Source organism: Bactrocera tryoni, chromosome 5, assembly GCF_016617805.1.
Source record: "Bactrocera tryoni isolate S06 chromosome 5, CSIRO_BtryS06_freeze2, whole genome shotgun sequence".
Classification (NCBI taxonomy): domain Eukaryota; kingdom Metazoa; phylum Arthropoda; class Insecta; order Diptera; family Tephritidae; genus Bactrocera; species Bactrocera tryoni.
The window spans coordinates 27,153,841-27,181,576 of NC_052503.1; the positions used below are offsets into that span (position 1 = coordinate 27,153,841).

The 27,736-nt window shown below is 36.5% G+C and overlaps 2 protein-coding genes across 2 annotated transcripts in view; both read right to left on the bottom strand.

Annotated features, from left to right (window-relative positions):
- Nucleotides 1–1,753: 1,753 nt before the first annotated feature.
- Nucleotides 1,754–3,654, bottom strand: LOC120777608 (cytosol aminopeptidase-like). The gene is made up of 3 exons (XM_040109057.1): nt 2,605–3,654; nt 2,084–2,548; nt 1,754–2,030 (listed from the first exon to the last, which is right to left on the bottom strand). The coding sequence occupies exons 1-3, from the start codon at nt 3,652–3,654 to the stop codon at nt 1,884–1,886; spliced, it is 1,662 nt and encodes a 553-aa protein (XP_039964991.1). The 3' UTR covers nt 1,754–1,883.
- Nucleotides 3,655–13,453: 9,799 nt separating this feature from the next.
- LOC120778492 overlaps nt 13,454–27,736 on the bottom strand; it is a 32,340-nt gene continuing 18,057 nt past the window's right edge. Inside the window, exons 3-6 of the mRNA XM_040110318.1 lie at nt 24,345–24,506; nt 20,084–20,291; nt 16,015–16,210; nt 13,454–15,898 (exon numbers count right to left, since the gene is read on the bottom strand). Of these exons, the coding sequence (XP_039966252.1) occupies nt 15,706–15,898; nt 16,015–16,210; nt 20,084–20,291; nt 24,345–24,506 (759 nt within the window). The 3' untranslated portion in view covers nt 13,454–15,705. The remainder of the gene's footprint in view (nt 15,899–16,014; nt 16,211–20,083; nt 20,292–24,344; nt 24,507–27,736) is intronic.

Consider the following 27,736-nt stretch of genomic DNA (forward strand, 5'->3'; position numbering starts at 1 on the left):
TAAAGTGTGCTGGATGGCATCGGTATGCTACTGTATTCGCGACTGCGTGCAGCTTATACAATTTTAACCCTAATCTAACATTTCTTTTGAAAGCTAAACGTTCCAAATTTGACAAGATAAGCATGTAATCTTTGGAGAAAATACTGTTCACACAATTTTAGGTTTGAAAACGAAGCTTCAAAAGTGTCAAAGCTTGCCTTTATGATCCATAAAACGAGCTACTTCGATATTGACATTTCCTTCATTTGTACTCGTAAAAACATTGTAACCAATCACCAATCAATCGAAAATTAGGTTAAAATCTTATTACTATTTTATTATTTAAGGTTCTCAGGTATGAAGTGTAAGGTAAAATTAACAAAACTCACTGAATCCCGCTGGAGTTGATCGTAACCCTTTATAATCGAACATCTCAGTAAGATTTATTTATAAAAATTGTAGCTATTCATACGATCTGTGAGAGTATTAATACTTCCACTTCAACAAACAGTCTAACATTATTTCAGTTTCACTCCGTTGTTGTTACAGCTGCCGAAAACATCCCTTAAGTAATTTCGAGTAATGCTGCCGAGTCTTAGCTGGATAAAAATCCGGTTCCCTTACTGTTACTTAGACGCGAATGTCGTGGAAGCAGACCTTCGCTAACCCTCTCCCTTCCAATCATGTGGTACTTCTTTCTTACATTTAAGACCAATCCTAAATTTTAGGTTTAACAGCCCACTACAAATGTATGTATGTTTCTATGTTTGTTAGAAGGTTGTTAACGAAACTCGATCGAGAAAGAAGGCGTCAAAGTCGGTTTAACGATGACACTCGAAAACTACTCAAACCGCAAGATCAGCAAAAACTTAAAAATTTATATAAACTTTAAGAGATTACATGGGTTAACGGGTTCCCAAAAATCGGTTATCATATTAAATTCTACAACACCTCTAGAATATTGGCCTAAATTTTCAAGTTGATCCGAGTGATAATTTCGGAGATACAGCCTTGAGAGCTTATGCGTTACCTACGGCTAGCTAGGCTAAGTGCGCCGTCTTTAAACGCGTTTTTCTCAAAACTGTGCTTTTGAAGTCTGTTGGCAAGATTTCTCGAGAACTACTCAACCGATCCTTGTGAAATTACACAGGTCTTTAAGGTACAATTCTTAAAGACTTGGACAAAGCATTTGTTTTATTACAACTATTTGAAAAAAAAAAAATGTCCCGAAATTTAAATTTTTTTGTAAAAATGTCTGCAGAAATCTAATTTTCAGTTTTTTTCTGCGTCCAAGTTCTAAGTTAAGTTTTTAACTAAAACATGTATTTTTCACTTTAGATGGTTCTGCCAACGCGGCCGCATCTTTTTCCGAAGGGTCACCGCAAATGGCGTCGCAATGGCCGAGTTTAAAATATTTTTTTCCAAAAATACGAATTACTGTAACAATAAAAAATTGTAATAAAATATTTTATATGAGAAAAAAAAATGTTGAAGAAAGGCTGTTTTTTACCCGAGGAAACCCATGTAACCCCTTAACCGAATAAAATCGTTTCGCCGATAGGTTTAAAGCATCAATCGTGGTAACTGACAATAAATTTTATAACGAAAGCTTCTTAACATAACTGAAAGGACTAGTCCCGTATGGCTAGAACGAACTATATATGTATATATATATATATACATATATGTATATCCTTAAGTGTAATATAACAAAAAAAAAACAGTTTTTATGTTTTAAAATACATATCGTATTACAATGTATACTACCATTTCTATAACAAAATTGCGTTCTTTGAATATAAATTATATGATAATGGTATTAGAAGTCTCTGACAGAAGTAGCATTGTTTAACGAAACGATATAGCTCCAGAAGCTTGCCGCGCTTTCGTAGTCTCACGATCGCCTACTTCTTTTGCTTCAATTTTGGTTCCGTATCCTTACAAATTGTCTGGGCAATAAATTCAATCAATGTGCGTGTGGGCCTGCCCGCCATACCTTTGCGTATGTACTCAAAAGCTTTACCATTGGTTACCATGACGTTAGTGGCATCCTGAAAAATTTAGATATATACTAAAGTCTTACTTAATTATGCGATTTTCTTACGATATGTATCCATTGTCCACACGGTACAAATTCTCTCAAGAAAGCAGCTGCTTTGCATGGACGTCCACCACGAGCAATACCATAATTTTGCACATCGGTCGCTCCGCCCGCTCTTACACACTTCGAATAGTACTCCCACAAGGGAAAACGCCACACTCGGTCACCAGTATGCATGCTGGCATGTTTGATTTGTTGCCAGAGAATTTCCGAGTTAGTGAAGACGCCGCAAGCAGCTTCATCCAAAGCGTTACGCATCATACCCGAAGTAGTGCCAATATCCACAATAAACTTGGGGCAAAAATTTTGCGCGTACAAGAGCGCATCGGCTAACACTAGGACGTCCTCATGATTTGTACCCTGAATTTCGATATATTTTCCATTCATAGTTTTAGTGCAATCGCCGGGACGGAAGGAGTTGCAACCAATTACATTTTCACATAGTGGTATCAAACCTCGTATATTCACCTGGCATTGTCAAAATTTCATAATAAAAGTAAAATTAGTTATCGAGCATTACTTACCGGTAAACGTAGACCCGCAATCGCTCTACATGCAGCCACTACCACAGCCGCACCCGTCATGTCGCCACGCATATGCACTAATTCCTGTAACTCCTTTAAGCAAAGACCACCGCTGTCATAGGTGATGCCTTGTCCCACCAAAACTATTGGACGCTCCTCGGCCGATGTACCGTAGTAGCTCAGCTCTAGAAAAATTGGTGGCTCACAAGAGGCCTTACCCACCGACAAGAAAGCGTGCATTGACTGTGACACCGCCCAACCTTCCACTTTCACCTCGACATTTACACCCGACTTGCAAAGCACTTCGACTACAGTTTGTGCAAAAGCGGTGGGCGTCAGCATATTGGAAGGCATTTCTTGTAGTTGCCTGGTAAGATTTTGTGCCGCCGCCTTTTGCAAACCAATTCGCCAACCTTCAATATCACAAATCTCATCCTTGTGCGTGTACAAATCTATGGTGGGTATGCTAATGCGTTTCTTAGGATCCTTTAACTCCTGATACGCCCATATGCCCAGTGCAGCACCCTCGGCAGCCGATTCAGCGTGACCACAATTTTCAATTTCAATGCTGTAAGTGTCGAGATAAGCCAGCTCCATACAAGCATTTGCCACCGATCTTCGTATCGCTTCCTTTTGTTCGTCAACTACTTCGTATGAATTATAGCCTAAACATTCCTTACCTAAACCCACAATGGCGACAGCTGAGTAGTAGGGTATCTTCTCCGGTTCGATTGCAAATAAAATACGCGTTTCGCCGCGCTTCGGCATAGGGCCCGATTTGCGCAGCACATCCAACATGCGACCGCCAGTTTTTTGCACATTGTAGCGCCAGGCAGACGGTGTCAAGATACCAGTGTCGTATTTGTTCTCCTCATCGGCGTAGACACCCAAAATTAGGCCACGCGTAGGCGGGTCTGCACATATCTCTGTTTGTTGCAACTGGAGCGTCTGATTTACCATTGGCGAGGTGTACGTACGGAGCTGAGGCAGTATGCGGTTTATAGTTTTGGCAACATTGCCCAACGATTTGGAACGTAAAAGACTAAACATGTTGATTAACTTCTGTGTGTGCAGTTGGGATAAAATCGTATTAAATATAATCGCGAATTATTTTTATAAAAATGGATTTCTGTTTTTTAAGCAAGAAAATCGTACGTTAAAAATGCTACAAATAAATTTTCTCTATGTGTAGTCGATTGGAAATATTTCATTTTACTGGCTAGTAAAATATTATTTTAACTGAAAGGATTTTATATGAAGTATTGGAAGCTTTCTGAGCTATAAAGTGTAGAAATTAGGAGAGAGATAAGTTCTATAACTAATACTGTATTTAAGTTACGAAGAATTACGGAATATTACGGAAAGAGCTTCGCATACGTTCGCTATCTCAAAGTTTTTTCGGCTTTTTTATGAGAATTTAATAGATAATGCATTATTATAAGATGAATTATACACAGCACTATTTAAGAATGATAGCGTCAAGATTGCGAACTCAGCGCCATATATAATACTAAAATTTCTGTAGTAATTGTCAACAAGCCATAACTACTTAGACGGGCTTAAATCGGTTATTCTTCCAGAACAACAGACCATTGATTTAGTACAAAGCTCGTTAGTTTTCACAACGTTATTTTTAATAAGTCCGATAACTGCTTAGCCTCGTAGACAACTGCTGTAAATATCTCAAGTGAATCTTATTTCTTTTGTTCACATATGGACCGAGCGTGTTGGCAGATAAAAATAAACAAGAAAAAATCGTTAACTTCGGTTATAACGAAGCTATAATAATCTTCACAAAGACGAAAAATCCCTTACAATAACTTGATTCGATCGCTCAATTTGTATGGCAAGTATATGTTATAGTGATCCGATCTGAACAATTTTTTCAAAGATCGCGCCAATGATGGCAATTATCCACCTACAACTTCCTGCAGATATCTCACCAAATGAGAAAAATTTTCAGACAGGCACTTGATTCCGATCGCTAAATTTGTAGGGCAGCTATATGTTCGATATGGGCTGTTCCATAAAATGAGCAGCTTTTTGTTGAGAAAAGTTAGACTGCAAAATTCCAGATCGATATTTCCAAAACTGAAGAACTAGTTCATGTATGGTAAGTCTTAATCGACTCAGCTCGTTGTGCTGATCATTTATATATACTTTAAACAGTCTCCGACGTTCAGAGTATAAAAAAGCTATGTCGGCCTTAATCTTGTTTTTTGAAAGTAGAATCGCGCAGTAGAATTAAACAGCCCTTAGATGCTGTACTATATCCGGTACTTCTCTTCTGATGATGAACTTAAATTGGTCGATGTCGAAAGTCGTTTTTTGAGGAGTCACGTTCAAATGCCTTGAAATCGGCTACCATGGAAGATCACGTGGCACAAAATCATGGTTCTGTATATAGGAAGACTGCGGTAATCATATAAAGCATGAAAAATGATATATTGGACATGAGTAAGCTCACACAAAAACGAAAACTGTTAAACTGGACTATACCGGCCGAATCCACTTCGAAGGTGCCAAAGACTGCCGTATTATTGGCTACTGGTATTGAACGAGAGCAAGACGAAATATCTCCTGTCAACAAACACAGAGTCGTCGCATTCGCATGGCTCTCACGTCACTGTTAACAGTCATAACTGCGAAGTCGTAGATAATTTCGTCTATCTTAGAACCGGCATTAACACCAACAACAACGTCAGCCTCGAAATCCAACGCAGTATTACTCTTGACAACAAATGTTACTTTGGAATAGGTAATTGAGAAGTAAAGTCCTCTCTCGACGAACAAAGACCAAACAACGTGTCTCTCATTATCTCCGTCCTGCTATGTGGTGTAGTGGCCTGGACAATGACAACATCTGATGAGTCGGCGTTACGAGTTTTCGAGAAATTGGAATTTTATGGTCCATTACCATTGGCCACGGTGAATACCGCATTCGATGGAACGATGAGCTGTACGAGATATACGACGTCATTGGCATAGTTCAGTGAGTTAAAAGACAGCAGCTACGCTGACTAGGTCTTGTCGTCCGAATGGATGAAAACACTCCAGCTCTGAGAGTATTCAATGCAGTACCCGCCGGGGAAAGCAGAGGAAGAGGAAGGCCTCTACTCCGTTGGAAAGACCAAGTGGAGAAGGACAACTACACAATTCGAATCACCAATTGGCGCCAAACAACGAAAAGAAAAAAAGGCTGTTGTAAACTCGGCTATAACCGCTTAAACGGAAAGGAGAAAGACAAAACCGTCATAGGGCTATACTACGCGGGATTATGGGCTTATTCGACGTTGAACTATGTCAATTAGTGAGTGTTTGGCTGTTGTTTGTAAACGAAAAAAAAAAAAAACAAATTTCGCTGAAAACGCTGAAGGGCATCATAGCTGAGGCTTATCACAAATGTGTAAAAATTTGATATAGCGTTGCCATGCATATTTTTTGAAGGCGGTGATTAAGATTTCTATTAAAAACACAATTTTTTTTAACTATTTTTTTGTCATTGCCCATCACTTTCCCTTCACTTCAGATGGTATATAAACATTTCCTAACGTTCATGACGTCACAGCTATCAAAAGCGGTAACTTACAAAACTTCTCAATCTTAATTCCTCCGCCGCCAAGTACAAATGACGACATTAATGATTTGTTAGCCATTCGAAGAACCATTAACGGTCGACCTTAAATTGCCTTCCAACACAAAATAAAGTGAACGCTTAAAATGTCTGGAAATAATTGTTGTCTATATATTTATCATTTATCTTTTTGTTTACTAAAAGTACAGAGAATACTAGATATTTTTTGAATATACAGATTTAATTTATTATAGAGTTGTTGTTGTTGCCTTTTATGACTTTTTAATATTTTCTTTTATAATATTGTAAATATTCAATGATTTCTCAAAAAGATTTGCACGAAAAACACTTTCCTCACCGCTACATATTACTAGAATTATTTGTTTGTATTTTTTATTTTCTTTCAGTTATTTGTTTTTATTAAAAAAGCATTTATGGCAAAACTTGCCCATTGTTCGCATCCACCAAATATTTTATTAGTAACCACAGCATATGCAATTTTGAGTATTTGTTTATATGTATGTATGTTTCTTATACAACTTCGTTTTAAATATCTTTTTTTAAGGTAAATTTATTTATTTGTTATTATTTTCATTTTTGCAGTTTTTGTATTTCTCAAGTACAAATACGAGTACATATGTATGTATGTAGTTAGTTAGTTTTATGTATGTAAATATAATAATTATTTATGTAGTTGCCATATTTGACTAATTTTCTAATAAATACTGTACGAGTAAATGGCAATTTTATATATGTATTAGTAATTCAGTTATTGAAATAAAACATTATTTTCCTTTAAACTTATGCTACAACTATTTTTTCTGTTTTTCTGTTACTTTTTTCACACACTAACAATCTTTAATAAATATTAATTATGCAATAAATTGTTTATTGTTCTTATAAAGATTTCACAGTTATTCATGTTCAAATTACACTCGTGTATGCACGTCTACACACCATGTACAAATATTTGTTGTTTCTGGGTTACATATACATATTTACAGGGTCATACTAATAAATATTACTCTATAATTGATATTTATTATGAATATGTGTTTAGGTATGTGTGTGTAAACTTGCATACAAAAATGTCAAATTTGTTTCAAAGTCTAGAACAGTATTTAAGCTAAAAAAAAGAGAATTTCTTCCATAGACAGCATGTAAGCAAGCTTCTTTATTTTAAGTATTAAAATCTCATTTCTTTTTCCCTTCTTAAAAATTAGTTAGTTTCGGAAATTTATTAGAATAGTAAGTCTTTTAATTTTGAAAAAAATATATAGTATATAATGTTACAATAACACTAGAGCGTAAGTACAAAATCCGTTAGAGCTCATTCATGAAACGTACGTGAGCGTTATGAGCAAATTACTACACGAGTGTTTTGTGTGTTGAGCAACAGTAGCGCTCATGAGTGAGCAAAATTGAGCAGTTGCTAATTTTGTAGAAGATTTTTTTTAATTGCAAAAACAAAATTAATTAATATTAGAATATATAATAATATAGACAAACAGAAAGCAAACGCTTAGTCATATAACAAATTTTATTTTTAAGGGGTTAAGCCAGTCTAAGATTTCCAAAAAATATAATTTTGTTTTGGCTTAAATTACACTTTAGAATTCTAAATTGATCATTCAACTCTTAGAATATTATCGAAGGGTTCAGGTAAGTCAACCTCAGCACGCAAACTATTGTAATATAATTTTATTTTATTTTTTGTAATATTTTTATATATAAGGTTGTCAAATATCTCCGCTTTTTTGCTCTTTATTCAATGCTTTATAAAAAGTTTTATACGAATTATCCGTAGTAATCGAATTTAGTTCAAATATGCGCCGTTTCGTTCGATTATCTCTTTCCATCTAGATGGCAACTTCAAAATACCGCCCTCGTAGCAGCCCCCGTCCTTATTTGCGAAGAACTGGGACAGCCACTTTTCACAAGCCTCTTTTGAGTTCAACTTTACACCAACAAGGGTGTTCGCCATGGACAGGTGATAATCACTATGTCCGGGCGTATATGGTGGATGTGATAAAACCTCCAATCCGAGCTCCCGTAGCTTCTGACGAGTCATCAACGAAGTAAGTGGTCTAGCGTTGTTCTGGTGGAACACTACACCCTGCCTCTTTGCCAATTCTAGACGCTTCTGGTCGATCGCCTGTTTCAAGTGGTTCAGTTGTTCGCAGTAGATGGTAGAATTAAGCGTCTGCCCATATGGGAGCAGCTCATAGTGGTTGATTCCCTTCCAATCCCACCAAACACACAACTAAACCTTCCAGGCCGTCAATCCCGGCTTGGGCACTGTTTGGGACGATTCATCAGCCTTCGACGTATGTGATCCATTTTTCGTCGCCAGTCACCATCCGCTTCAAAATTGGGTCGAGTTCGTTCCGTTTCAGCAGCATATCGCAGACGTTGATTCGGTCCAGTAGGTTTTTTTGCGTCAAATCATGCGGCACCCAAGCATCAAGCTTTTTTGTGTATCCAGCCTTCTGCAGATTGTTTAAAATGATTTGGTGACTAACTCCCATCTTCTGGGCGATGTCACGATATGCCACATGCCAGTCTAACCCGATGTTTTCCATGATTTCTTCTGGCAGCTGGCTTATCCGTGGTGTCGTTTTCACACGCTCTGAATCGTCGAAACCATTCCTCCGCAGTTCGAAGTGATAGAGTGCCATCCCCCAAAACACCATTGATCTCACGGAACGTTTTTCCAGCGGAAAACTTTAAAATAGCGCGAATTTCGGCGTTAGTGAACTCCATGTTTACATGTCTATAACTGCTGAACGTAATATCCAAACTAATCATGCATAGCGTGGTTTTGTAGGTTATGTCAAGACCTTTCAAAGATGTATAGTATTACCTGATACGAGCTCTGTAGCGCTTTATACATAGCCGCGAAATTCAAAAGACAAAAAGGCGGAAGGTGGATGACAACCTAATATAATATAACGGGTTTTTCAACAGGAAAAATTTTCGCTGCAAATTAAAGCGCTGGGGACAGCAAACGACGCCATATCTTTTCCGCTCTTTTGACATTTCTCCTCAATAAGGTTTGCCATTTCAGCATGGAAAGATATACGATACGATCCAACAACTAGTCAAAATTATTAAAATTTACTACCAAAATTCGGAGTCAACGGTCTCAACTCTAAGAGCGCTACGTCCAATATATGGTCGTCATAATCGTCCTGACAGATCAACAATTAAGCGACTAGTGGAAAAATTTGAATCCACGGATACAGTGCAAAATGTTCCCGTGCCAGTAAAGCAAAGAGTGCCCGTAATGTCGAGAATATTGTTGCCGCAAGCTCATCAATTAAGGAAAAGCTAAATCTGTCTCTCACACGTCACAAGCGCTGGGCATCTCTGTGACTTCGTTGTGGCGAATTTTGTGAAAAGATCTTGGTCTACATCCATACGAGATAAAATTGACGCAAGAACTGAAGCCACTTAAGTACCAGAATCGTTGTATGATCGTAAATTTGGGCTGAGCAACAACTTGAAAATGATCCGGATTTTCATCGAAAAATTCTCTTCAGCGATGAGGCTCATTGCTGGCTGAATGGCTTCGTCAATAGGCAAAATATGTGTTATTGGTCAGGCAGCAATCCACACGTACTTCATGAGCCACCATTGCATCCAGAAAAATTACAGTTTGGTGCGGTTTATGGGCCGGTGCCGTATTTCTTTCGTGATGATCAAGACCGGCACATTACTGTGAAAGGAAATCACTACCGCTCAATGACAACCGAATATTTTTGGCCCGAATTGGTTGATGTGGACTTGGACAATATGTGGTTCCAATTGGATGAAAAAAACCAAGTATGGTGAACGTGTTGTCTTACGAAATGGCCCAGTCAATTGGCCGCTTTGGTCGTGCGATTTGACGCCGTTAGACTATTACCTGGAGAGCTACGTTAAGTCTACTGTCTATGCCAACAAACCAGCGACGATTGATAAACTTCGTACGAATATGGAACGTGAAATTGCAGCAGTATGGGCCAATTTATGCTTGTAAATCGTCGAAATTTGGGGGAAATCAGCGTCTGGACTTCTCACGCTTGTCCGTGGTGGTCATGCTAAAGAAATCGAGTTCCATACATAATAGCATCAAATATACTTGCACAGCTATAAAGAATTTCGTTGATATCCCAAACCATTTTTTCTTTTTTAGCGCTCTTATTGAAAATACCGTTATAATATGTATACTGAGTAAATTATTATTTTCCTGAACCCTGAATAAATTGTTGACTTCTCTCTAGACTGGCCTAAGCCCTTAAGACACATTGAAAAGTTAGCAGCAACAGTCTTGTAATATCAATTTTAGTTTTAAATTTTATTGGTGCATGATATACCGTAATAATTGCTTGTTATAAAGTTTTGACGCTTTAGAGATGCTAAGCAAAAAAACACGTTTTTCTTTTTTTTTTGTTGTTTTTGTTCCTCTGCTGTCACATCTTCAATGTGCCTTTTACTTTTTAATACATTACTCTTTCCACATACAATTTAACTTGCAGTAACAAATTTCCAGTTAAAAAGGGGTTAAAGGGTGTGTGTGTAGAAAATATTTAAAATATTTTTTATTTTTTACATGTAATTTTGATTTTGTTGCAACAAATGCACGTATTTAACATGCTAAGTTGTTCTAGGTTGCCTTCGTTATATATAGTACATACAGACATACGAGTTTGGATATGTTAAAGTTCCTGAACCACTTTATAAAGGAATCTGCAATGGGTACAAATTAACGTGGTAGTTCATTTTAAGTTTTATTTTTGTTTTCTAATTTAAAACTTTTGTGGTTAGTTGTACTTCGAGTTCAAAGTTAAAACTTTTGTTGGGCTTGCTATTGGATATGTTTGATGCGACATCTGCTACGATGGTGGGTCTTGTGTGTGGTATAGTACCGTCGTTAACTATGTGCAGCAAGTAGTAACTACTTCTATTGAGTATGTTTGCCAATAGATATGTACATATGTATGTATGTATATGTATGGGTCAGTACCGATGTATCATATGTTCATAAAGTAACTGGAAGGGCAGCTAAAGTAGTATGAATTAAAAAATGCAACGTCATCACCCAACTTGAGAGTCAGCATTCATTATATTCGAGCGAATATACCACGTCAGCACGCAATGAAGAAAATATAGCAGTCACATTTTACGTCGAGATCTTAAATTGAAAGCGTAAAAAATATAGCTTGTGCAAAATCTGACCTTCTCAAGCGACATCGCTTCGCGCTATGACCCCTTGAAAAATTCCAAGAAGATCCGAGATTTTCGAGCCAAATTTTGTTTAGCGATGAGACCCATTTCTGGCTCAATAAGTATGTAAACAAGCAAAATTGCCGCATTTAGCACGAAAAGCTACTTTAGAGCTCAAGAACTACCATTTCATCCAGAAAAACAACGGTTTGGTGGAATCATCGGTTCATATTTCTTCAAAAATGATGCCGGTGAGAACGTAACCTTAAATGACGATCGTTGTCATGACTATTTGATGCCTAAAATTGAAGCTCTTGATCTCGGCGACATTTGGTTTCAACAAGACTGCGCCACTTCCCACATATGGCATCAATCAATGGATTTATTTCGAGAACCCTTCAGTGAGTAGATAATTTCACGTTTTGGGCCGATCAATTGGCCACCAAGATCGCGTGATATCACACCGTCTGAATTTTTCCTGTGGAGATATGCAAAGTCTAAAGCCTATGCAAAATAGCACTTGTGACATAGCCTGTTACTAGTCGAAATGCTGGAACGAGTCATCGAAGATTGGACTTAATGATAAGCCATCTGTGACGTAGCCGCGGCCAACATTTAGAAGAGGTAATCTTCAAATAATTAACGCCAAAGAATGTACTTTTGAATGATCATAAACAGTTCCCATTAAATTTGAAGTATCTGTGGAAGTAGGGAAACTCGAAATGGATCATTTTTTATATACATACATGTACTTATTTATTAAAATTATTTGAGTATAAATAAGAGAACCTTTACTGGTTTCTATCCAAAAATTCTGTTATGTAGTACTTTTTGAACATACATATGAAAGTTTACTTACATACTCGTACATACATATCTACAAGTCTGCAATAAAAACTGCACTAATTTGCAACTGAGTCGTAAAATAAAACAGCACAAATACATCTTAGTCAAGAGAATTCTGCAAAAAGTTAAACGATCGTAGTGCTGCTGAATAAATAACACAGCTCGTTTGCAAAATAATTCATTTTTATCTTTGTTATTTTTCATGAGTACAATCTGTCAAACGTCTATCCGGAAATTAATTACGAAATAGTTTTACTTTTGCAATCGGGCCCAAAACACTAAATTCCAAATATTATGATATTTTTTTAAACCTGAATTTGCACTTTAAAATATTTCAGATATTCATTGAAATGACATCGAATCACATTTCCCTCTTAAGTAATTATCTCGAGTGAATTTTTGTTAGTTTCACGCGATGAGCACGAGTCGATTTAACCATGTTCGCCTGCCTGCCCATATTTGTATATACGCGAACGACCCTCAATTCCTTTTCTCTAGAAAAAAGTTCTCATCTGTCGGAATCGTCCATATTTTTTATTTGATAAGATATCTCCATAAAATTCGACATATAATATTACCTTACGCAACGCTGTAATCTCCAAATAAATTAGAGATCGAACGACTTTAGGATATAGCTGCCATTTCAACTGGCCGATGAAAATCAAAATAAAGGGGTTTTAAACTTTTGTATGCTTTAAAAAATGAACCTGTGCTAACTTTTAACGTTATTCGAAAAATGTTCTAAAATAGGCTCTAGAGTGCTCTTAGGTTTATGTGAAACTTTTTTCTGGTAGAAATATTGAGTAGTCGAAAAAGTCTTTTCGTATTTTGTCAATAGATGTCGTTGCAGTCGTATATCCGCAGTGTTACCAATCACATTGTGTCATACCATATAGTAATGGAAAGATTAGATTTTAAGCTTCATTCGGGGAAGTTGAAAAAAAGTTACAGCCGTTCAAAAATGAGTCAAAATAATGAAGAAATTCGCTATATTTTCAAATTTTTGTATAAAAAAGGAAAGAATGCCACGCAAGCCACCAATGAAATTTGTGAAGTTTACGGAGACGATGCTGTACCAATTCGTGTAGCACAACAATGGTTCGCTCGCTTCCGTTCTAGAAATTTCGATTTAAACTGATGAAAGTTTTACACTGATGGAATAATGTCTCTAGCGGAAAAATGGCAAAGAGTGGTCGATCAAAATGGTACATATTCATTTATTTATTTATTATTATGAAAAAATATGATAAAATTTAAACCGAAATACGAAAATAATTTTTCGACTACCTAAGATATATACTCCAATGTTTCAAAATGTTAGATTCGGTATTGGTACTGAGGTTAAATTAAGTTTCAATACAGTTAATATTTTTTTATTTAAAGTTTCCCCGGAGCAATGAGATTTATTATAAGTTTGAACCATCGCAACTCTTCTTTGGAGTTTATTTATATTTAAAATATCTTAAAAACAGATTGAAATATAAAATTTATAACCTAAATATTAAAGCAGTATTTTCAAGGCATCGAAATAAATAGTAATAACTAACTAAAACTTACTTACTCTCATTACTTCCTGAAAGAGTGTTCGACAACTCTCTCTCTCTTTCTCTAGTTACTCTCATTACTTCCGAATAGATTGTTCGACAAATGTACTCGAGGTGTCGATTAGGGATTCGAAATAGGTTTACTGTACATATACAACAACAAATATGTTTATAAAGAACTATTTACAAGCAGTTTTAAAAACAAGTTCTACTCGAGTTGTCCTAGAGTTATACATATTTCAACATATATACGTATGTACCTTAGGGTGGTCCTTAAAAGCTCAAAACAAGAATTTCTTCAGTCTCACCGCCTCAAACATAAAAGTAAACAAATAAGTTTCCCTACTGCTAGTGGCCGTTAAGGAATGCCGCACAGGGGTCAGGTGTTATAGTTTTAGATGGAGACAAAGAAATTGAGTTTTACTTTGAACGGAACAAAAAATGTATGTGGTTTCTTCGGCACACATAAGTATGTACTTACATATATAGTAGTTTATAGTTGAGGTTTGGGAAAATATAAATTAGCTGCTGAGTGTTAAACACCACCCTCATGTACATAACTATATCTCTTAATACATCGTAGTATTTTCACTTTTTTGTTATTTTTTCTTTTAGGTATTTTGGTTGCGTAATTTCATAACAATTTTATAGACTTTGAATAAGTGCAACAAATGACAGGCACATTTTTAGAGTATATTGTAATTGTTTTTGTTGCTTTGGACTGTAGTTTTGTTACAGTACACATACAAATGTACAGATTTATTGAGTTATAAGACAGTTAATTTTACTTTTGTTTTTTGTTTTCTTGTTAAAAATTGCACTTTACACACATACTACTGCATAGAGATCAGAGAATAAGCGGTCTGCTATTGACTTTCTTTATTATTTTTCTTTGGTACTAGGCATTCCTTTGCGTACTTAAAGAGCTTATAAGCGAACATTCATACAAATTTGCTAGCTACTTAAATAAAATGTTAGCCTTTGGCACATTATTGCACACAACAACGCAAATCATTTCGAATAGCACAATTAAATTTAATACTTTCTCGGTTTTTAAACGCCACTAAATGGCATGGATCGCCGCTTGCTACCTCTTCCTCTCTTTCTCTATTCAACTCCATCTCTTTTTATGTTCTTCTAAATACTGGCAAGTACATTCGTTGTTGGTATGTGTGCAACAAATTAAATTCTATACTCACTCAAGTAATTGCATTTCGAACTAAAGAAATACACATACGATATCTGTTTCGGCCTCCCACGTAGTGCAGGTACACCCTGATGCATATACTTGTACATAGGTATGTGTATGTAATTTTAATATGACTGCAACTCACCGTTGTTCGATCACAGTATTGTAGTTACCGTAAATGACGCACCGTCCGCATTGACACCCTTCTCGGTTTGCACTTTCGTCGTGAAACTTTCTACGCTCGGCGCTTTACTCAAATCAATTGGCGGTATATCCTCATCATAGTCCTCCTCGAGCTCCTGCTCCACCTGCTCCTCACCATCCGATTGTTCGACAGTCTGTTTCTTCTCCGCCGTTGTCGCATTCACCATGGGTGCATGAAAGTAGTGTGGCTGCTTTTTGGACGATGACGGCCCCGGCATATAGATAATACCATCATCGGTGTCATCATCATCATCGGTGGTGTTGTGTACGGCATTGAGATTGGCATGCCGTTGCTGTGACGTGCTACCGTTAATGTTGTAACCGGTGTAGCCGCCATAGCCCGACTCACTCTGATATGGATTCGATTTGATGTGTGCATTACGACAGCTGCCACCACAATTATGATGACTCTCCGCATCGCCACCGTTTGCGCCGTAGCATTGGCCGCGGTGCACGGAGCCCACGTCGGTGCCGTGTCGCTGTAATGAATGTCCCACAGCGCCGTGTTGCCCACTACCCGAGTGGGCAACTGATTGCTATATGTGTGAGTGTGAACGTGCTATGGATAAGGAGTAGGGACTGATGTCCTTCTGGATGCGCATTGTGTCGTAAATGGGAAACTCACAGCACAGGATGAATTTCAATGCGCTCGGCACTTCCACATACACCGATGGCGGTATGGGTATTAACGGTGATGTGGACGCTTTGTATTTACGATATTCCAGTTGGCTATTTTTCCAAGGCGCACGTGTTCGTGTGTTTGAAAAGAAAAAGCGGTAAACATGTAAGCAATGAATTAATTGGCTCATAAACTATCAGTATTTGCTCTTCAATTATTTACTTACTCTTTATATTTCTCATCGGCCGAACGCTCACGCAACGGTATGCCGGAGAGGAAGAGTATAATGAAAGTGGTGAAGATGGGTGAAGCGATAGCGACCCATTCGTGACCGGTGATAACATTTAATGAAATGGCAAAAATACCCCACCAGATCACAACCTCGCCGAAGTAATTGGGATGACGCGATAGACTCCACAGACCTGAAATATGTACATACATTACGGTTAATTTAATAAGATGAAGCTCTACAGCGCAGCACAAGTGAAAACATATACATATGTATGTATACACATTGACCCATAAGTATATTGTCCATATGTGGATTTAAGGAAATTAATACGGAATTGTGATAAAATCACGGACTCAATGTCAAGCTCACATACATTCGTACAAGCATAATGCATAATTGGAATGTCGCCCTTGGCATGAGCATATGAAAGGAAGTGGTCAGGGAATACAGAAATGAGTTGAATTTCACCGAACAGGCATAAAACAAGTATGTGAGATTTCAGAAAAATACAAATTAATTATGAACAATTTGTGAATGCGGTGTATTGGAAAGACTTCGGGGAAATGCAGCAATACTATTGAGGAAAAAAATTTAATTCAGATTATTTTTGCATACAAGGTCAACCAGCATTGAAATTTTAAGTCTCACGAAGCATTTTTAACAAGCTTTTCCTCTCTTAACGTCTCTTTAGGATACTAACTCCCCAATCTCGAAATATATTATACATACATATATATTTATTTAGTAAAATAATCCTATTATTTTGCATTAAATTGAAGGCTTTTTTTAGCATAGTTAGAATTATCCGATTAAGGTGAAATATGCATCGTATTTTAGATAATTTATTGTATTTTTGAAGGTAATTTTTTAATGCCACTGTCAATAAACTATTATCCATATTAGCAAAAAACTGAGACAATCGATTTTCATAAGCTTCTCTTGGCGTGAATTTCCCACCAACACAATCATTCGCTATTGACTGAAGTAGATAGTAATCACTTGATGCCAAATACAAACTATAAGATAGATTCATAATAACCTCCCTACTAAACTTTCGGAGCTGCTGGCGTGTCACTACCTATGAGTAGGTCCTGGCGTTGTCCACTTCTATTGGTCAAAGTATGCCGCTTTTAAACGATTGCTTACTTCAGACGGTTCAATTGCTGATAGTCTAGGCCCGAATTGAAAGTTTGGGAATATCTCATAGTAGATGAATTCCTGTCACTCCCACCTATTACATAGTAAACTCTTCTTGACAGCCAATCTAGTGCAAACAAGATGGTCAAACTCAACAATTTCTATTATTTTATCGATATTTCCGTTTAATGGTCGTTAAGTGTTGATTGATTTTTGACAGCAAAATTACCGAAACGGAATCGACGAAAGGAAAATGAAATGTTGTCTTGTCAGTTTTATAGTAATTCAAATGTTTATCGAGATTTCAATCCCAAGTTTCATATTTTAACGCTTTAAGGGGTCAGTAGGGTAATCTGGCCTGTTTTTTAACATTTTCTTTTTTCATACAATTTTTATTCTACAATAGAATTTTTTCACATATCTTGAAGCATACCGTGGAGTGTATAAACAAATTGTTTCGGAATTTTTTGATGACATCTGTCGGAGAAATGACTGGGCGAATCAGATGCGTTTTTTCACGGACACGATTTCTCATATTTGGATCATGTGAAACACAAAAACCCAATTTATTCTTAAAAAGTATGTGAATGGTTATCGTGCCTACTAGAATCATGAAAAAATGTTGATAAATAAAAAAGTAATTAACTTTTTTGTTTAATTTATTCCCATGTTTACATTTCATTTTACATAAATTTTATTATAACATTGTCCATAAATTATAAAAAATATAAGGACGATAGCCAGGCGTTTTGTGAATATTAAAAAAAAATTAAGCAAATCGGTTGAGTAGTTCGACCGGAATCATGTCCGCCAAATTAAAAAAGTGTGTTTTGAGAAAAACGCGTTTAAAGTTTGAGGTGTGCACTCCGAGCGGTATTATTATTTCTGGGCCTTTTTTGAAACCTTCCAATGGTAAAGTGGGTTTCTACATTAATTCTAAGGGTATAAGGATAGAAAATGAAAAAAAAAAACAAATTTGAAAAAATATTACCCTACTGACCCCTTAACTTGATCAATCAGACATAGTTTTATTACTTAGGCATGTGCATTATAACTCCGCTGGACCTGGATTCAAACACAGTTTCTGAACAACAACAAAACATGCTTTCAATAGTTATCGCTTCTTAGTAGCCAACGTCAAAATTTTGAGTGGATTTCTGCCCTAAAATAGTTTTTAATAATATTTATCATCTGCTATATTCTGCTATATGCTTCTGAGATCCTGCTTTTTCTAATGACAAGTCATATAGTAAACAGAGGAGCGGTTCAGTCAAACTTTTATCAATGATAGTCCACAAGATAGTCTCTCTATGAAACTCATACAACTATGCCGACTTATTTGATACCCAAACCATTCGGAAAATTATCCTGAAGGATTTACACCAGGACAACGTAGACGTTTTTTTTGTGAAGGATTAAAGTGAACAAACTGATTAGATCTTTAAGTTCGGCTTAAGTCCTAGAAAATCTACAACTGATCAGTTATTCGCCAAATCTTGGAAAAGACCCGTGAAAAGAGAGTAGAGACACACCACCTCTTCGTCGAATTAAAGCTGCTTTTGACAGCACGAAAAAGGAGCTGCCTTTATGTCGAGATGTCTGAATTTGGTATCCTCGTAAAACTAATACAGCTGTGTAAGCTGACGTTGAGCAATACCAAAAGCTCCGTCAGGATCGGGAAAGACCTCTCCGAGCGGTTCGTTACCAAACGTGATTTCAGGTAAGGCAACTCCCTAACATGAGACTTTTTTAATCTACTGCTGGAGAAAATAATTCGAGCTGCAGAGCAGAATCGAGAAGGCACAATCTTTTATTAGAATGTACAGCTGTCGGCGTATGCCAATGATATTGAGATCGTTGGCCTCAACGTCCGCGCCTTTAGCTCTGCTTTCTTCAGACTAGATAAGGAAGCGAAGCAAATGGGTCTGGCAGTGAACGAGGATCATCAAACAAACAGTCGTCGCACTCGCGATTTGGCTCCCACGGCACTGTTGACAGTCACAAGTTCGAAGTCGTAGATAATTTCGTCTATCTTGGAACCAGTACCAACACCAACAACAACTTTTCAAGAGAAAGGAAGATTTATGAACTTGATCTGTAGGAGATATGCGACTACATTGACTAAGTTTATTAAGAGACAGTCATGTGGTCGGGTCGAATGGACGAAAACACTCCAGCTCTGAAAGTATTCGCCACAGTACCCTACAGGGGAAGCAGAGGAAGAGGAAGACCTCCACTCTGCTGTAAAGATCAGGTAGAGAAGTACCTGGCTACACTTAACATCTTTCCGCCAAACAGCAAAAAGGAAGAACGATTGCCGCGCTGTTGTAAGCTTGGCTATAGCCGCATAAGCGGTGTCTATGCCAATAAAGAAGAAGAAGACGGTGAAGCCGAGCTATGAATTCTTCATTTTGATTATACTTTTTACTCTTGATTATACTACTTTTTGGCGGATTAGAGTAAATAAATGGTCTATAATGATAAACCAGCAAGCTTTGTTTTCCTCTAAGTTACAGAATGTTCAATTGGTTTGGAATTTATAAGAAATTGGTGGTGATTGAAGTTCTCACTTTAATGAAACCTTCAAATCCATTGGGCTCATTATAGAAATACTGAAAGAAAGCTGGACCTATATCTATGGTGATATATGATTCCACCGTTTAACGATCAGACACATTTTGAGGTATATTAAGATCTACCGCAATTTCATTGTTGACTTTAGAGATAAATTCCCTACATTTTAAATTTGTTAAGCCTCGACCTGGTGGTCTACGGAGAAGCTACTATGTATTTTCATTACTTAAATTTGAAAACAAATAAGAGAAATTACTTAGTGTACTATTGCATTATTGACTTTCTTGGTTTCTTGTTTTGAATTGTGTTTAAGTATATGTAAATATTTATATATAAGAATTAAATCACTTACCATCATTACAAAATTTTCCTTGATTTGCTGGATCCTGTCGAAAAGAGAACTTCTGCAAATCCGCATAAGTTTCGGCCAGCAATCCCACAATGAACATTCCCGTGCCAGTGGAATCCAATGTGGTCATAGTCTTGGGAGCATTTGGCTGTGAATGACGAGGCGAGTTAATAATTATCACTGGTAAGGAGACCACATAAACCCAAACGGCCTGTAAAGAGTGAGATTAAAAAAAAAATATATAAAAAATCAGCTTTTGCATAATTCATCATTCAAGGATAATAAATAATAATAAATGGTATTTCCGCTAAATAAAATTAAAAAACATACAAAAAGAAAAACCTTCTCTATCTTATACAGCTATATGTACAGCTGATTGAAGTTACACGCATAAATCATTAATAAATTACGAAGCCAACAAGGCTTTTTGCCATACGAAGCAATAAGTCGAATTTTCCTAAAAACATTTTGTCCATGATTTTTGGATTATTTATAGACCTCTCATTATATTTACATGTACATACATATGTTCGTTTGTGTGTAATGACATTGCAAACTGTTTGCGTGCGTGGTCATTCGTTAAATTTCCTCTTGACAGCGGCGTGTGGACATATTCCCACATTGACAGGGAAATGGAAGGTTATGAATATTAATGGTAAACGCGGAAAATTATAAGCCAAACTACGCACGTCATAAGCAATAAAATCAATGACTATTTTCCATTAAAATCACTATCCATTAGAGCCACTGAGTACTGAATATAAAATAATTACACCGTTATAATTGTTTAAAAACAAATCAAAGTCGCGAGAATACAAGGTTGAAACGATGGGAATGCTAAAGTAAAGCATATTAGTTTTAAAATTTTTGATATAATTATTTAAGTAAGATTGTACATACATTAGGTTTAAGAGGTTACATGGGCTTCCTCGGGTAAAAAACAGCCTTTTTTCAACAATTTTTTTTCGTAAAAAAATGAAATATTTTATTAGAATTTTTTATTGTTACAAACATACACTATTAACAAAGAAATTCTGAAATTTTTGGAAAACAATATTTTAAACTCGGCCATTCCGAAGCCATTTTCGGTAGCTCCTCGGAAAAAAGATGCGCCCGCGTTGGCAGGATCATATAAAGTGAAAAAATAGAGCACAAGTTCTTAAGGTTGTATCTCCAAAACTATTGCTCGGATCAACTTGAAAATTTAGAACAACATTCTAGAGGTATTGTAGAATTTAATATCATAAAAGAATTTAATTTTTTGAAATCAAGTCGACCGAAAGAACGTTAAACCCTATACTTTCCAGAACTATTCCGTTTATTGGTTGAATTTTACAAATTTGCCGTGCATACTTTTTTATACCCCGAATAGAGTATGTTTGTAAAAAGTAGAAGAAACTTCGAATACCATATTAAATATATATGCATATGTATAACATCATCCGATGTCAACAACGGATGAGTCGGCGTTGCGAGTTTTCGAGAGAAAAGTTCTGCGAAAGATTTATGGTCCTTTGCGCGTTGGCCACGGCGAATACCGCATTCGATGGAACGATGAGCTGTACGAGATATACGACGACATCGACATAGTTCAGCGAATTAAAAGACAGCGGCTACGCTGGCTAGGTCATGTTATCCGGATGGACGAAAACACTCCAGCTCTGAAAGTATTCGACGCAGCACCCGCCGGGGGAAGCAGAGGAAGAGGAAGACCTCCACTCCGTTGGAAGGACCAAGTGGAGAAGGAGCTGGCTTCGCTTGGAATATCCAATTGGCGCCACGTAGCGAAAAGAAGAAACGACTGGCGCGCTGTTGTTAACTCGGCTATAATCGCGTAAGCGGTGTTTACGCCAATTAAGAAGAAGAAGATGTATAAATGATCAGTTTGACGATCTGAGTTGATTTAGTCATGCCCGTTTGTCTGGATATGTGCGATCTAGCTCTTCAGTTTTTGATATATCGATCTGAAAATTACCACTCTTCCTTTTCTCCACAAGAAGCTGCTCCTTTGTCAGAACCATCGATAATGGACCATAATAGTATATATCTGCCAAACAAAATCAACTTCTTGTAAGGAAACTTTTTTATTTGAATACAGGGTTTGTCCGCCGAGTAATAGGACTGATTTTCTTCCGACGCGACTGGACTTTGGAGCGTGCGTGTACCGACTGGATTCGGTAGAGGGCGTTCCTAGCTAACGAACGAGCGGTTGGTCAGTTGTCTCCGAGCACCAGCAGAGTCAGTACAAACATTTTCGCGCTTCGTGCTTCTGTGAGTGGTGCAAGGCGAAAATGCAGCGTTCGTTAGAGCAGAAGTACGCGATTAAATTCTGTGTGAAATTCGGTTAATCTGCGGCTGAGACGTTTCATATGATTAAGCAGGCTTACCCAGATGATACAAAGAGAAAATCTACCGAGTGACACACGCCGGCGTCTCCACGCACAAAAAAGGGAAGAATGAGCAAATCCAAAGTGAAAGCGATGATCATTGTCTTTTATAACAGCTAATTAATTCCGGAGAATGCCTTCCGTGATGCCTTCAATTCTTGTAAATCGCGCTGGCAGCGCTGCATCGACGCAGAAGGAGCCTATTTTGAAAGTTTTTAAAGAATTGTAACGATTAGTTCAATAAACTTTTTTAAATCGACTCAGTCCTATTACTTTCGGACAAACCCTACATATATGTATATATATATATGTTTTCACGAAAATTTCCTTGAATTATTGTCCACAACAACGCTAAAGTTTCTAATAAAAATGTTCAAATCGGACTACATAGTCAAAATCAAGTTCTGGTAAGGAAACTTTTTATTTGTGAAACTTCGTTGCCATCAAGGTTGAGTTTTTTCTTTTTTAATTTAAATTTACAGAATTATGAAGCACATTCTCAAAATATAAAAAATGTCTTGGGCGAAATTTGTTTCAATTTTTGGTAAAAGCATTGTAAACAGGGTAGCACCAAGCAAAGTTCTTGAATAAATTTGGACTCTGAGTAGCTAATTATCTTTTTAGAGTGCCGGGATTGCCATTGACTTTCGTTATTACATAAATAAACGTCAATGAACATGAACTTTAATTTGATATAAGGGAAACCTCCCCAACAAGCGAGGTTAAGCCATCTAGGAATATCTGACTTAGAGCATTTAAGGTTTAGGATTAAGACTTTGACTGCATTATAAAGGTCTGGTGAAAAGAAATTCATTATTTTCCTAATATGTATATGTCTATAGTACTCTATATGTCGCGTCGTATAATTTATACTAATAACACTTCGCAGGCAGTTTTTGATTACTCGTCTTAGCATTACTTGAGCTCCGACCATGGTCACAAACAAATAGAAAATACGCCATTTTTTACAGTTTTTATCGACAAAAGAAATCGTCGAGTCTCATCATCATATACGCGTTATTTCCATTGCCCAGGAGCTGAACATTAACAAATAACCGTTGGGAAACTCGATGTATTCAAGCGAAAAAATCCTGGTCGAATCCCGGTGAACAGTCGCAAACGGTGGCTAAGGCTGTGTTAACTCCAGGTGCTTGGTTAGAAGGTGCTTATGCATTTACCTTTTAGTATGAACCTAGCATCAATCAATTGCTACCTGCTACTTTCTATGGTTACGAGTGATGTTCTTAGAGGTCTGTGGCATTTGAAGAGTCCTGATTACAAATTTGAGTTAAATATTTTCCTTCACTTCCCACTATTTTTGTCATTTTAGTAAATGGTGGTATTTTTACCCGTACATCCCTACAACCAAAAATCCTGTTTTACTAGGATTTTCGGTTATAGCAACTCAAAATTAGAAAGAACCCACCTCTACCATCACAAAATGGCAGTAAATTAATGTAATCAGCATAAAAGCTTCCTACCCACCCTAGCTTTTGAGTACTGACTTGGCTTCTCTATAGCAATATATGTATGCAGATATACTTTCAAATAATCGAATATAATTATCCACAGACATACATCTGTGCATATGTATAAATAAAACCGCATAATGGTACGTTTAACCGTAAATCGCTCTCCAATCAATCTCATTGCTTTGTCCGCATTTCATTGGATTTCAAATCATTTGTGGCTTGACGTGTTCAATTGAAGTAATCAATTTTTGTTCGTGAAGGTTAAAAATAAAAACAAATTGACATAAGTATATCACGCTCTAACTATTTGCTTATTGTCAGCTATAAATATGTATTTGTCAATTATTATTGTTAGTAAGAAATAGTTTGGAAATACTAAAGATTCTTTCATGCCGCTGTACTCACTTGAAACGTCCAGAAAACAGCGTATCTGATTATGTTGCGTCTTGTGTCTTCGAACTGTTTATCGCGACCCAATTTGATTATGCGATACAGCAGATATCCAGAAAGACGTGCACCCCAGAGACAAACGAATAGCGTAACCATAAGTTGTCGACTGTCGTACGCCTGAAAATAAAACAAAGTTTTGGAAAAAATTCATAATAATTGTAAGAATGACTGGTATGCATTTTTTAAGTATTACATAAAAATTAATTTTTTTAAATGAACAAAAACACATGTTTAGGCTCAATTCGGATCCACTTGCCGATACCAGAGGCCTAGAAACACTGAATATGGTCTACATGGACTTCCTAGTAAAGGAATTCCGGGCTCCTTTTGTTTCATAATTGAAAATTCTCCGGGCATAAACATGAATCGAAAAAGGAGATTGTTAAAGCCACAGAGACCTAATTTTCAGGTCCTCAGAAAGCGTATTTCGTTAGGAGGATACAATGAGAAGAAATAGAAAAATCACCATAAAACTAAGTAGTTATCGGACCATTTAGAGAGTGACCTTTTGAATTTGAATGATCCTTAAGGGGCTACAACAAATTCTTGTATTGTCTTATTAAATTTTAAAACACCTCTAGAAAATTTTCCTAAATTTTCAATTTCAAGTGCGCCGTCTTTAAAAGCGTTTTCTCGAAACTGTGTTTTTGTGATCGATTGGCAAGATTTCTCAAGAATTACTCAACAGAAATCTCTTCATGAAATTTTACACCTGTCTTTGAGATACAATTCTTAAAGACTTGGACGAAGGAAATGTCGCGAAGTTTTCGTCCAAGTTTTAACTTACGATTTTAACTAAAACATATTATTTTTCCATTTTAGATGACCCTGCCAACGCGCATCTTTTTCCGAGGGGTCACCGGAAATGGTGTCGCAATGGCCGAGTTTAAAATATTTTTTCAAAAAATTTCAAAATTTATTTATTAGCAATGTATGTTTGTAACAATAAAAAACTCTAATAAAACATATATTTAATTTTTTATATGAGAAAAAATTTTTGAAAAAATGTTGTTTATTACCTGGGTTTCCCTTAAGACAAATATTATGAAAATATACTGATCATAGTTGTTGTTTCTTAAGTTAACTTTAACCACATATATTTTTCACTATAAGTAAGATTTTATGAAAGTCATACATTTGTCATTTGGGTAGTATTATGCATTTTTATTTATCGAAATACACTATATCTTTTATTAGCTCCCCATGCACCGATATACTATATGTAGGATCTAAATCCTTCCGAATCTGACCTGCGCATATGACTTTATATAGTAGATACCCTAATAAAATAGGATAAATAACTGTAAGATAATTTGGAATCTGCATTGTCTAACAAAGATTGCCGACGCCTGAGATTGACCTTGTTATGGTGCCATCCTATCATTTTTCATAAAACCCATCAGCTGATAAAAAGCGGATTGTAATTCGTAAAACACAAATGACAAGAGGAGCTCGTGCGAAGGATAAACGTCACTCATATGTACCAAAAAGGTACTTACATATTTATATACTTATACTTATGCAATAAAAAGGCACATAATGAGTGAAGTACAATAATAAGGTGAATTACTGATAACAAATCGTGTGGAAATGTAATTGTGAATATCATAAATATATTTGTACTCATTGGTCGAGCATAAAACAATTTATATACAAGTATAAGCAAGCCGAATGTTCACTCCAATAGCGTGAGCAATCATAAAGGCCGCTTTGGACACGTGCTCCCGGTGTTGTTTCCAAGCAGATATATTTAGTAAATGTAGGCCTTGCACCAAGTTGTATGTCAATTGTACTCGTACAGGCACGCCAAATGGCAACCCACACCAATATTCGTCTCTCCTTTGGTTAAAACAAATTACGGTTATGGATGCCGACGTAAATTGTATTGTGTTCTGCCATTTGCGGCAATTTCCTACACTTTTTATTCGACAAATGCACACTTTAACGGCAAAATCAAAGACAAATAAAATAAAGGGTGACGTTATACAACAAATTTTACTATCTATATATATGTAAAACAAAACTTATTGCTCGATATATCTTTGCTGTACCCAATACTACGGAATGCATTATTTTATATTTTTTATGGAATCAATAAAAAAAACGCAAACTGTTGACTCGGTACTTCGTAAAGGACAAGGCCACTTTTATCATGCCATTAAACGGTGTACCCTTTATAAAGAAATTGCGAAAGCAATTGCATTAATATAGCAACACGTACAGACCGAAGTTGGGCCGCAAATGGAAGAATTTAACACTCACTTACACACATAAGTAATAAATATACAAATGTACTTACATAAATACATTTGTATGTTTACATTGCATGCGCAGCGCAACCGCAACCAAGACCATTACCGAGACAGACTTATTTTAAAATAAGAATTGTACGTCACGAATATGTACGTTCACGTAGAGACTCGTGGGAAAACAGACAGGTGTACACAATCTGAAGTTATAGCTGAGCAAAAGCAAACGTAAAATTAAAAATAAAACTTCCTAATTTCTCCACCTCCGATGAGACAATACACCATATCAAATGTTGAAGTAACAAGTAACTGAATCAGAGGATGAACTAGTAAGTGAAGTGGCGATAAACTAGTTCTCAGCTTACACCAGCAAACTTTAATCTATTTGAAATTTCGGGTTCGGAGTAGTTGCGAATATTGAAAAGGCTTACGGTGCTTCAAAAACACATGCCTACGAGTGGTACAAAGCCTTCAAAGACAGTTGAGAGATCGATGAAGACATACCTCGTTCTAAACGACTTTCGACCTCTTCAACTAAACTAAAGATAATACGGGAAGGATATGGTGCTTAAAAATCATCAGGCAAGTGCTAGAGAGATCGACGTCTCCAGCGAGTCCGTTCGAATGGTTTTCATGACTATTTTGGCTATGAAACTTGCTTTTCTTGCTCTTCTCATCCTGATAAAACTGAGTTTTTTTTCAAAAAGAGTGATTGTGACCGAATTTAAAGCCAAAAAAGCAAAGAATGCCATCGATCATGGTTTTTTCTTATTCCGCAAAATGAAACTACCGCTAAGTGAATCCCGTTTTCAGTCGATCGAAGAGATAAACCAAAATTCGCTGAAGGAGGTGAAGATCATCCCAAAAAGTGCTTATGAAAAGTGTTTCGAGGACTGGAAAAATCGTTGGCTTATTTGGAACAAAATAAATGTTGATGAATAATCAAATATTTTGCTTTTAATATACAATTTCTGGGTAATTTTTGTCACAATGTATAACGGACTGTTAGAAAGTACTTAAAGCGCAATGAATCAATAACTTAATGTGCCAGAGACATTAAATATTACACGCCACATGGTATGACAGGGTTTTAATAGA

Excerpts from the sequence above, each read along its gene's own strand:
- LOC120777608 (XM_040109057.1), bottom strand. The coding sequence starts at position 3,654 with ATGTTTAGTCTTTTACGTTCCAAATCGTTGGGCAATGTTGCCAAAACT. Across the intron at positions 2,549-2,604 it reads TTGCGGGTCTACGTTTACCG|GTGAATATACGAGGTTTGAT; the intron begins GTAAGTAATGCT and ends TGACAATGCCAG. Across the intron at positions 2,031-2,083 it reads GTGGACAATGGATACATATC|GATGCCACTAACGTCATGGT; the intron begins GTAAGAAAATCG and ends TAAATTTTTCAG.